At 42.7% G+C, this 12,966-nt stretch overlaps 1 protein-coding gene across 2 annotated transcripts in view; it reads right to left on the bottom strand.

The window, feature by feature from the left end:
- Positions 1-683: 683 nt before the first annotated feature.
- The window catches only part of ntrk3b (neurotrophic tyrosine kinase, receptor, type 3b), a 100,933-nt gene continuing 88,650 nt past the window's right edge, over positions 684-12,966 (bottom strand). For both annotated transcript variants that reach the window (XM_049717054.2, XM_049717055.2), the window contains 3 exons: positions 12,719-12,962; positions 4,385-4,543; positions 684-3,949 (listed from right to left, as the gene is read on the bottom strand). In XM_049717054.2, the coding sequence (XP_049573011.2) occupies positions 3,764-3,949; positions 4,385-4,543; positions 12,719-12,962 (589 nt within the window). In that variant the 3' untranslated portion in view covers positions 684-3,763. The remainder of the gene's footprint in view (positions 3,950-4,384; positions 4,544-12,718; positions 12,963-12,966) is intronic.

The raw sequence follows: 12,966 nt of genomic DNA, 5'->3' as shown, positions 1-12,966 counted from the left end.
GAAATGTATCTCGAAATCCTGATTTGGAACCCGCACTCGAAACCCTCACCGTGACTTAAAATTTGAAACCAGATGCTTGAAGCTAAGCCTGATTTCCAAAGCCTAACATTAGCCTTAGCTTGAAATCATCAATTTGAAACCCCAACACCTGCGTGAAACTCTAATTTAAACACAAAAGCTAATCTGAAGAAGTGACAATTAAAAATGATAAAATCCACTTTGGAGGTGAGAGAAGGGAACCATATTGGAATTTTGGAAGGAGGCTATTTCAAACGAGGAAATGATGAGACCAAAAAAAGCAAAGCCATTCATCAGTCACATAACACACACAGACACACACACACACGTACACAAATTGGCATGTTAATTTCAGCCGGAAATTAGTCATATATCAACTTGCCTTTATGTTGATTGGACCCAATTAGCTAACTGCCAACATGCTTTCATTCCATATTTGTTAAATATGCTTCATACATTTGCCCGTATAATTTTTTTGCGTTTCATATTTTCCGCCACTTGTTATTGTTATATTTCCAGGCCTATTCATCTTAAAATTCCCTTTTTGAACTCATCCGCTAATGCGTGTGGAAAACATTAGGATGCAGACATAGTTTTTTTTTTTGTCAAATTCACACAGCTTTATAAGACAGGACAAATGAGGGGAAATAAAGGAGCTCATCTGATTGTTTTTAAGACATTTTCTTAAAGAGAGTCACATTAATACAAAGAGCTATCATGGAGTACCTTAATATACCGCAGCTGTTAAACCACATTTTTATATTCTGTAACATGAGTACATGGTCAGAAGAAGCCAACGTTTGCTTTGCTCAAGAAGGGGAAAATAAAATAAAATATATATAAAGTGTTGTTAGTTCGTCCGTGAAAAGAAAGAACTCACCATGAAAGCCTGCAAATGATCACAAGTTGTGTCAGAATGTCTTTGATGGTCACCACAAGAGAAGACATAAAAAGTTTCTAGGGCTTGTCGTCCCGCCTTCACGGCGTACTCGAGAGATCTCACAACAAAAGTCGCTAAAAGTCCACGAGGAAACATCCATGGCAGCACATTTCAACACTCGGGTCACTCAATATGTTTACATGACGTTTTGGGAGGTTAGTCCAACTGAAACCAGATTCAGAGATGTATGTAGGGATTTTAATTTTTTAGCTATTGGGCCGTGGAAGAAAGAAAATTCTCATTTGAGTCCTGGATTTAAAACGTAGTTGACATTTTACAAGAATCGATTTTTAAGAAAAAAAAAAATCTGAATTTTACAATACTTGTTAAGTCTGAAATGATAGAGATGCTATTTTTTTTTTTTTTTTTACAAAAATATGATGGAAATAAAGTTGTTACACTTGCGGAAATCAAAGTCTTTATGACAAAGTATAAAATTAGAAAAAGAAGAAACTATTTCAAACAGAAAAACAGTACAGTACTCCGATTATATGTCGTCGGGGTTAGCCGGACTAAAGCGAGCATGTAAACGTACTGAGTGGGAAAAAAAAAAAAAAAAAAAAAAATCGCAATTCGCTGATCACGGCAAGATCGATAAAGTACCTGCTTGAAGCTGAAGTGGCTGTTTTTTTTTATCAGCTTGTCTCCGCTCAAAAGGCCACGGGTTGCGACGATGTGTAACTCGCTGACAAAAGAACAAAACGAAGAAATGTGAAGGATAAGCGACATTTTTCTTGATGGTGAGATTCTCGAGATAAAACACTCTGCAGTTGACATTTAGGTGGAGGTGCAGCACGGGGAAAATAAAATTACACGGTCAGTTTGCACAGCGTCACGTTTTCCCTCATCGGAAACAGGCTGAAGCAGTGGCCTTGAAATGAAGAAAAAAAAAAGATTTTCCAGTTCATCTCATGTTTGCTAATTAAGCGCTAATCTGGTTTGTTGAGTCCCGGCGGAGCTAGCTGGCTAGCAGTCTCGTGGGGGTGACTCAAGTTTGTAACTTCCTCTACAAGTTTGGGCGACAAACTTAAACTACTCTCAAAAACCTACATTTTGGACTCTCACACGAATTTCACAATGAACCTAAAATGTAATATACAAGTGAACTTATTTATACTTTCTGTAATCTTTTTTGGAATGAGCTCAGGCTAAATCTGTTTTCCAAGAGCGCTAGTGTGTGCTAGCATGTTGATTAGCATCTAATTGCCGTGGCAGCTCAAAAACATTTCCTGTTCCTTCAATAAATCAGTTAATTAGTATCGAGCTCCACCAGATTTTTTTTGAAAATACAGCCATCAAAACATTGCGCAAAATGAGATTTAGTAGCCATGTCAAATTTCAACTTCACATACTAGACAAATGGGCGACGCTAAATTGTGAATTTTTCTTGCTTGTGTGTAGAGTTTGGTGGCAAAGTTTGACGATTCACACACAAACATGAAATTCGAATAACTCTGCAGCACCACAAGGTAAAAAAAAAACTGGTTAATTGAGAACATTAGATTTGGTGGACATGTCTGACACGAGCAGACCCACAAAAAAAAAGGCCTTAAAGGCACAGGAAGCCAGTCCGGGGTCTGCCCACCAAGCTTGATAACTCGTTATCTCCACATTTTGACGAAAGACCGCACCCTTAAGCGCCTCCTACTGGCAGAAATGTGTAACTCTATAGATCCTAATTCCACCTGACACTGCGATTACTCTTCGCGTAAATACTCTTATGTTTTTGCTTTAGCCTGTTTCCGAGTTATATTGAGCCTCTCTCTTGACGGCGGTGGCTTTCCTCTTAAACATGAGAGCGAGTGCCTCGGCTAACTCCCGGCAAGAAAGCAGATAAGCAAAGAAAGAAAACGTTGAATTATTAAAGTCTAAAGTTTCTTCTGTGAGTTTCTTTGCAAGAGGGGAAAACACCTGCAACCAAAAATAGCTAACGTTTTACTCTGGTTTTCAAAAAAAAAAAGAAAAAGCAGTTTTCCCCTCAATCTAAAAATGACAGCGCATTTGTGTGTGTGAGCGCACGGGCCGCAGGAACGCAATGTCCCGAGCGAATGTAGCAGTGAGGTGGCGTGACGCCAAAGTCTTTCTTTGTGGCTTTTACCACCGGCGCTCGGTCGGCTCACTGTCAGCCACCCAGATCACAGTCAGAAAAAGGAATGGGAAATAAAAGTTGGCAAAAAATAAGTTAACATAACTTTTGACACGTAGAACTTTACAATATGTACATTCTCTTTTTGTTTTTCCTTTTTAAATTAAAATAGATTTGTCTGTTTGTCTGATTGGTCCTTTCCGTTTCCTCCCGCCGCCGCCGCCGCATCGCATTCCAGCCAATCAGAGTGCAAAGTAAGGCTTCCATCCTTTTTGAAAAGTCTCAACAGTTTTGGTCGGCGGCGTCTCGGGCAGGGCGGGCGGCGCCCTGCCGGGACCTCGACAAAAACGAAAAAAAAACAAATAAATATAAAATATATGTCACATTTCTATATATATTCATAAAACCAAACGCCAAGGTGGGTTCTAACTCTTCCTATCAAACTGTGGCCCTTTTTCGTCGTCAACCTCAATATCTTTTTTTTTTTTGTGGGGAGGGGAAAAAGAAACGTCTTCAAACCTGTACAGCAAGTAAACAAAATGTAAAAGTGCGTATTTTTTGTTGTTTTTGTTGTTTGTTGTTTTATCCACTATATCCAAAAGTGTTGCAGGCACTTAAGTCCTTCCCAAACATTGTAGGTGGTTTTCCTCGACAGTGACGCAGGGGGGTAGGGGTAGGGCGGGGGGGTCGGTTTGGCTATTCCCGTACTGGATGAGTCTCTAGCCCAGGATGTCAAGGTAGACGGGCGTGGCCTTCCCCATGGCGAACAGGACCTTCTGGATGTCCTTGATGTTGAGCCGCTGTTGCGGCTCACGCTGCCAGCAGCCTAGCATGATATCGTACACCTCCTTGGGGCAAACGCGGGGTCGGTCCAGAACGCGACCCTGCGTGATGCAGTCGATGACCTGCGGGCGGATTGAAAAACATTACCCGTGTGGATTTGAGTGAATCTTATTTGATTGGAATCGGAGAGTTTTATATCATACGAGCATGGTGCTAAATCTTTGTCTTGACAAAAAAGCGTGATCATTAGTCAAGGTTGTGGAAAATCGGTTCATTAAAACAAAGGCATGGTTATTTGTCTCCTGTTTTGATCTACACAAAGTGGATCTTTATTAAGAATTGGAAAAGAGCAGCGCTAACTGAGTGGGCGGCTACGCTAGGACCTCGCTAACGAGATGACTGATTGTTACCTTTGTTGGGCTTGTGCTCTAATTAGCCGCGTGAATAATTGTTGTTTTGACACTGACTCACTTGGCGATAGTCTCCGTTTCAATCTTTGAGTTTGTACCCACTTATCGTGACGAAAGTAAATGAATCTGAAAAACGAGACGGCTTACCTCGTTGTTACCTAGCTGAAACCAAGGCTGCTTGCCGTAAGTGAAGATCTCCCACAAAATAACACCGAAGCTCCACACGTCGCTCTCTGTGGAGAACTTCCTGTACATGATGCTCTCGGGAGGCATCCAGCGGATGGGTAGCATGGTGTGTCCTCCGACCTGATTGGAGAAGAAGGAGATTAGGCAATAAACAACACACGAATACACTCAGGAGAATATTCAGTCATCGACGTAACTCCCGGGCGTCGGGGGGATTAAGTGTCCTTGCATGTAAGTGATACCGTGGGCTTAACATCTCATGAATTTTTGCCGCCATCGCCGCTGGATGGCTAAGAATCATCCGCCACCTGTTCCACCACACAGCGGTGAAATCCTTTAGGCTTTTTAAACAACACCTTTGTCGACGGAAGCGGAAACCTTCACTAAGCGCTCCGAGGAAGTCACTTTGTAGATAGTAACTACTGAAAAGACGTCGCTTATGTTCATGCAAATGTCTGTTTACATTCATACGCTATAGGCTACGTATGTATTCATATCGCCGGCAAAGCCACCTGGAATCTCTTTGAATGAATTCAAAGGCAGCCCGATATGAAATGAAGTCAGGTTAAATCCTCCGAGGCACGGTATTAATCCAGAAAACAATCATCCATACATCCATTTGGCCATGAACCCATTAATCCACGAGTCCAATCATCTTTCCACTCGTACCCAATGTCAGTTTGTTCATTTACACATCTGTCCGTCAATGGCTTCATTCATTCCTCCGTTTTATTAATCGATATATCCTGATCCTTTGCTCATCTATCCGCTCAACCGTCATCGATCTGATACAGCTAGCTGTTCATCAGTTCATTTATTTATCTGTGCGTCCTTCGTCTCCATATCCATTTATCCATCCGTCAGTCCAATCATCCGTCCAATCATCTGTCCGTCCGTCCATCCATCCATTTGTGCATCTGTTCGTCCATCCATCCTTTTTATTCATCTTTCAAGTGGTCTGCCCATCCACCCTTCTTCTGCCTATCCATCAATAAATCTGTCCATTTGTCATTCCATCTGGGCATCCATCACTTCATCCATTCGTCCAACCAACCATGGATCTACCTGGCTGTACAATCACTCATCATTTGGTACAACCGTATTTTCTTCTGCCATTTCATTCATGAGTTCACGTGTGGTGGCTTTTCCATCTATTCTTCGGACAGTTCTACCATTTTTCTATCTACGTCTTTTAATCATCCATCTTTCTGACCATCCATCCCCACACCTGTCTGAGTACCTTGTTGTTGCAAGAATCATTCCAAAACCTCCTCCCACCAATTTGTACTTGGGTCTAAATAAACCAGCAAATTGACTTTTGATCTATAAAAGGTTCGCTATGAACATGTCAACCTGAGTACTGGAAGCAGGCAAAGCAAAAGTGGGAAGGCTGAGAAAAGATACGCACACGCTGTGATCTCTTTAATGGCTTCAAAGGCATCCGAACATGAAATGAAGTCGCCGTCGCTGTAAATCCTCCAAGGCTCGGATATTAATCGATCAAACAATCATCCATTCATCATCTCGGCCCTCAGCTTCCATTTGCAGGGATGGCTTTTAAAAATCTATTTCCTTCTTTCTGGTGCCCGTGTGCGGCTGCTTTAATCAAAACGGCGATGAGCTGGACAAGAAGAATGTGGCGAAGAGCGGCACGGTATTCCGCGTTTCTGCTCCACGTGTTAAGACAATATTAATCACACAGATCACGGAGATTACGACGGGGTCTCGGACCAGGGGGGTCAAATTACACTATTGACAGATCATATAAATAACACGGTCGCTTCGTCCAAGCCAACCGGCGGAGGAACAATTTATCCTCGCTGTTAGTACGTGGCGATTTAGCTCAGTGCTTCGGTTCCACCCTTAAGAGAATCGTTGGAGAGTACAAAAGGTTCCAATCAATGGAGGTCTTGACTTCAGTATTTTGTTGCGTCTGCCGCTTTACTCATTTTGCAATCCGAGCTGGCGGAATTTACGAGAAATGACCGTAACCCCTTCGCAAAGTTATTTGGCTCTACTACAAAGTGTTTTTGAAAATGATAGCCCCATAGTGTGGAAGCAAAGTCGGGGTAGTCAATCTGTTGTTGTCCGGGAAATCATGCGACACACAATTCTACGGGCTACATAAAGCTGCGGTGCGTGAAAATTCGAGACAGAAATCTATCGCTTGATATATTCGCTAAGAATTAGTACCACGACTAACTTAAGAACTGAGCTGGACCTTTAAGAATCATCCCTAACTGTACTTATCGACCGTTAGCTTGGCCGTTGCGTCCATCCTATCAAGTATCTCCCCACTCTTGCATCCATTGGTCCATGTGTCCATCCAACATCTACTCGTTGAATCGATGACTTCGATTCATCCGTCTGTCCAAACGAGCAGCCATGCAGCTTGTAGCTGTCCATCAATTCGACCATCTCGCCATTCATCCGTGCATGGTCAGTGGAGTCAAGTCCATTGACTATCTATCCATCACCTTCTGTCCATCCATGCATCTGACCATTCGTTTATCATCATTTCTAGATTCTTCCCATTCAGCAGTCTGTCTGGTCCTCCATCTGTCCAACAATCTGTAGAACATTTTCCATGCTCCATCCCATTTGTTCGTTCATGCTTTTACAGTACATATAGTTGTCCATCTGTCCATCCATTTGTCGGTCAATCATCGGCTAATCATCTATTGTTTCCAATCGTCTGTCAGTGTGTCCCTCCAACCATCACCGAATGTGTCCTTTCGTCTATTCGTCCAACCCTGGCATCAGGTTCACTCATCTCTTCTTCATCCATTCATCTCTCCATCCATCCATGCCATTAGTCCATCTATTCTTTTTATCAAACCCTTCATCTTAATTTATTTTTCTGTCCGCCCATCCACCCCAATGTATCTCAGATGCTCTTTCATCAACTCCTCCACTAATCTGTCCAACCATGTCTACGTTCATCCTCACTTCCAATACAATACAAAGAAAAAACACGGTCGTCGGATACGCTGAGTGACATTTTCTGCACAAAGCAATCAACGGAAAATGCTGTCTTCTTTACTAATTGCCTTCTTTGCTTTGAAAGACAAACACGTTCTCGCCGTGTCAGCTTGACACGGCGTCTGGATCTCCGCGATGCTCGTAAAAGAAGCGGCAGATTTGACAAGCTGCCAAACAGGCAAGCTTCTTCTCCCGGGCGTTTATGCGCAACGTCCTCCGGCTCGAGCACTTTGTCAACTTTAACTTGCTGACTTGACGTCTCTCATTTGCCTTTTCGCTCGTCCTTCACGCTTGTCTTTGAAGCAGCTGTGCGTCGATGGGGAGCACATCTGGAGAAGACGTTCCTAAATAAATCAAGCGATCGTACCGAACCGTCCTTACGTTTTTACATAGGAGGGGATCGACACACCTCGCCTGGAGGTCCAACCAAATGCTGACGACTGGTCGAAAGCACAGTCCAATGAATTTCAGACTTTTCTAACGTTTCAGCAAAACAAATGAAGTGTATCATTTTCCAATTCTTTTCCTTGCCGGGTGAAGTCTAAACACATTTGGTCGCCCTGTCAAGGAGATCAAATGGCTGATAGTTTGTTGAATTTGTAAACGTCTCACGCGTTTATCTGCAGGTCCAGCCGAGGATTTACTAAGCTTTATTTTTCAGACCCAATTTGTTGACTAACACATTTGCACCTGTGCGTCGGCCCGCTACAAAATGCCTGCCGCTAATCCTGCCAGGGGTTAAGTGTCGCATTTAGCTGCATCCCAGTCAAGAAAATATTTTTCGTCTGCCTTTTTCTCACCAATTCTGCAGTCACGCTAGGATATAGCCAGAGGGTATCTGAGGTATTAGTTGCATGTCAAAGACTGGGTGAGGAGGGGACACATGCTTACTGCTAAGAACTGCCAGCTTACTCTCGAGATAATTCCAAAACTAAAAACCACAATCAGCCCCCGCTGAGACAGTTAAAACTGTTAATTCGTAAGTCGTTCAACAGCAATTAGCCTGACGCCTGCCACAGTTCGATTAGCCACATCTTGTTCAATAACGCGACGCATCAGTTACTACCAGGAAGGAAATCGTTTGCCACGCCCCAGTTACAAATCACGGTCTTTGAGTTGTAGTGCACAATATCTTTCAGGACAGGTTTTAAAAATAATTTGGGAGCTCTCTGCCTTGAGGGATTTATTAGCCTTGATCTGAATTTATAGTTTACAGACCAATGTTGGGGGTTCTTGGTTTCATCTGGGACTTGGTTTTTATTGCACTGGTCTTAGTTTTCTTGATTTCATCTCAAAGTTTTGACTTCATCTACAATTTAAGAGGTCCTGGCATGAGAGACACTAGCATTTTTTTCAAGCCTCTGATTGGCTTAAAACGTTCTTATGTTAAGTGCTAACTCATTAGCTCATGGTTATACCAATAGAGATGACCTTGAAATAACCTTTTAAACAAATATGTACGCACGCTGCGTGCATCTGCTAACGGCTGAACACACACCGGTGTGATAGCAGTAGCACACGGCGCTTTTGATCTTTCCACCGCCCACAAGTATGCAAGTCGTCCGAGCCAATACTTGCTTTATCTGCACTCAGCAGCACTACAGTCCAAGAAGGCTAATGGACATCAGAGTGTCCAAAAGTGAACTGCTGGAGCTGTGGGAGAAGATATAGCGGCACAGGGAGAGTCGGCAGACGGTACACGTCGAGATGGTTATCAGTAGGGCCCCCTTCAAGACGTCGAAGGCCTTCTCGGGCTCGCTGCGGGGGCACCGCCGAGCGCCCATCGACAAGCCCCGACTGGAGCCGGTAATCTATCCTCCCGCCGCGCCGTTGTGCTCTCTATGCCGTTAATCCAATCACTCCCCTGCCACGGTGGGACAGGCAGACCACTAATCCGGTTTACACAGGCCACAAAAAAGAATTCCTCACTCCTCTCGTGCACAGTCTCGCCGGATTCTCAACGCGATGTTGACGGAGAATGATGAGAAGAATTATAATAATTATTTTTCAATATATTATATATCTATACTATATATATATATATATATATATATATATATAGTCAATTATTTGCATGCTTCCCTGTGATAGCAAAATTCCTGAAATTTTAATTACACGCCAATCTGCACATTTGGAATATCCTGCCACCGGATTCCAATGAGGCGTCAGGTTGGACCTCACATACTCGCACTGAAATGTGGGGGAGAAAAAAAAAAATCCATAAAGGAGGGGAAATATATGTTGTGAAGGAAGAAACGACTGAAATGCATGTCATTCATCAGTCTGGCAGTACCTCCATCAAGTAGGTTTTATGTTTTGACGTCATGGCAGGTCAAAAACAACAACGATAATAAAGACTCAGATTGTAAAGGGGCAGCGTGAGGATGAAAAAAAATGGTGTTTTCCTTTGCATGGTGCAGCGGTGGGTAATAAATATAACCTGCGCACTCATTAGCACAAACCCGCTGCCGCTCGATAAATAATGCAGAGGAAGAAGAGCATGTTTGATCCTTTTCGAGAGGGGAAAAACCTGGGGACCGTTTGTCTTCAAAGCAAAGCAGGTAGAAGCAACAAGGCTCGATATAACTACATAGACGTCCTTGAAAGAGGCACAAAAGCACATTTACCTACTGTAATGACCCCCCCTTCCAGATTCTGGCCCTAAATCTCTTTATAGATTTTACAGTATCATTTAAGTTTGGTATAGAAAAAGGTAAGTCCAATTACGATTTCAGGTTTAAAATGGAATGACTTTGCGTCACTCCATGTTCTCTTAATGAAAAGGCCATTTAATATTATTGTCTGTAACGTCTCTGGCTAATGTTCCTCGAATCTGCTTTTTCTGTTTCGCCCAACACAAACAAAAAGCACTCCTGCTGCAAGTAAGCCCTTAAGGGGGGGAGGGTTGTTTTTATCCTATCCTCCTGTGGGCAACACACAACGTAAGCCCCTCCATCTTTTTTACCTGACAGGCACCCCGGTGTTTAATTTTATTCTAACAAGCAGTTTGTAGTCATTTCTCTTCAACCTGCAACCTTTGTTTAATTCTAACATGGAGAGAATTAATTGTTGCATGAAACAAAAGAGAGGCAAGCCCACCTTGATTCTGTTTTGACAACCCAGCGATAGTAACAACTCACCGCGTGTGAAAAAAAGACATGAGGGTATACATGCTCGACAAATACCAACGATTACATGCGGAAATTGCTTTTTATCCTCTGAAAAAACATTTCATGTGATGCTACGAAAACTGCTGTAGCTGGTTAGCTCGGACATGAATGAATGTGGAAATTTAGGATGCAAATTAGGTGGTTGAAATGAAACACTAACATGCAAATTTCTTTAAAAAAATTGTAGCTCACACAGGCTAAGTAGCTATGAGCTAATGTTAGCTAGCTTACTCGTACGTGACCAATTTCCCCAGAGTCAAAAACTACATTTGTACACTATAGCCATCAAAATGACTACTGGGAACAATTTTGTTTTGTATGCGCAACATGCTCAAAATCCCATTCTCGCTTTTGTTCGACGTTCTCATGCAACATACATTTTAACGAATGTCCTCATTCAACATACATGATGGAGTCCTTCTCCGGTTCCCGACTGCAGTGTGCGCGTACGTGCGCCGAATCAGCAAATGACTCGATAAATTATTCAAGTCTGGTAAAAAGATTTCCTCATAAATTCCCCTATGAGTGAGATAAAGAAAACTGGAAAAAATGAAAAATGGTAGCTGGAAGAAGTAGAATCCATTTAATTTATGTTTATTTGTCGCCTTTTCTTCCATCATAAAATTGATTGATTCATTCTATCCACGTTTTCAGAACAGGCTACTGTAGTAACAACTTTAAATGCGTACACAATCTCTGATAGCATGTAGCATGCTAATGTTTATCAATTAACCTTGACCTTGACTTAACCTGGAAGTTTGAAGATACCTACAATAAATGCATAGACTCTTCCTATTTATTTCCTGAACCTCAAAAACACATTTTTACAGAATTTGGCATATTTTGAATGTGTTCTTATATAAAAATTTCCATTGTAGTACTGTTAGCATTAGCCACTCTCCCGGCGGAAATACACCTCCCCTTCTGTTATTATGAATGAATTAAACTAGGTCAAATCAGTAATAAAGCTCCCTCTAGGTCGTTGTAATGAGCACAAACAAGCCCAAGAGGCTACTAGAGGAATGCTAACCGTGTTGGGCGACACGCTCGGAATTGCAATGACACTAAATTCTCGCACACGGCACGTCCCTGCAGAGTGGCGGGGCGGGGGGGGGGGACTGGACGGGGAAATATTTGCACAGTCGACATTGAAGGTGCCAAACAAGACGCCTCGGTTACCAAGCTGCGCCTTCATGCTGGCCATGCAGAAAGTGGCTCAGCTTTGATGGCTATTCTGGACACTTCTCTGGTGTTGACATACGCTTCGCTTTCTTTTGGGACGGAGTGGTGGGAGGAAGACAAACGTGATGCTATTACAGTCTACCGAGCTCTCTCGGTGGACAATCGCAGGTTTAGTATGAGACTCTGCTGATTTATTTACACGACAGGTGAACAGAAAAAAAATAATACTGGTAAGACGATGAATATAATGGCTGTCCAATTAAAAGTAATTTTTTACTGATTTATTGATGTAATTTTCCTGATCAGTTCCAAATTCATTTCCGATTAATCGCGACTCAGAAAAGTAAATAAATGAATTAATAATAATTTAAAAAATCCCTGTCTCTCCCTCTCACCTTCTCTAACATCTAATAATTTCCAGTTACCAGAATCAAAGCAAACAAAGAATACCCTTGGACGTCGAGCCACATGCTGCTTCACCACTTGTCCCCAATATTCAACCCTAATTTTCCACACATAAACTCCGTCCACACTTCCCACAATTACACATCTTGACATGCATAACCTGAACATACCACACATGGCCTTGACATGGCATATACAATAAAAATGCCACCCATAATTTTAATATGCTCCATAATAGCATCGCCTACATAATCATAATACGCCACATATAACTTTAATATACCACGTAAGGCCTTGACATAGCATGCATAAACTCGTCAACATAACCTGAATATCTCACCCGTAACCTGAATGCACCACGCAGCTACATGGCACACATAAACTTTAAATGCCAACATAACCTTTATTTAAACCTCAAAAGAACATCATTTTAACATGCGGCACATAACCTTAATATGCCACGCCTAAGTTTAATATGGCGCACATAACCTTAATATACTCGAGCTCAGTTGTCTTAAATATGGCGGACTTACTGAATGTCACATGTCCGTCTTACCCTGTAGTAGTCACTGCTGTAGATGTCCCTCGACATGCCGAAGTCGCCGATCTTGACGAGCAAGCCGTTGCCCACCAGGCAGTTGCGGGTGGCTAGGTCTCGGTGGACAAAGTGCTGCGAGGCCAGGTAGACCATGCCCGCCGCGATTTGGGAGGCGATGTGGAGCATCTGGGAGAGGCCTAGCTCGCCGTTGGACTGTAGCGGCTGGCCGTCTACCAGGATCATGGCGTCCGGGCCGTGAGCTCTGC

This window comes from Syngnathus scovelli, chromosome 4, assembly GCF_024217435.2.
Source record: "Syngnathus scovelli strain Florida chromosome 4, RoL_Ssco_1.2, whole genome shotgun sequence".
In the NCBI taxonomy this organism is placed as follows: Eukaryota; Metazoa; Chordata; class Actinopteri; order Syngnathiformes; family Syngnathidae; genus Syngnathus; species Syngnathus scovelli.
This window is presented reverse-complemented; position numbering and strand designations above follow the sequence as displayed.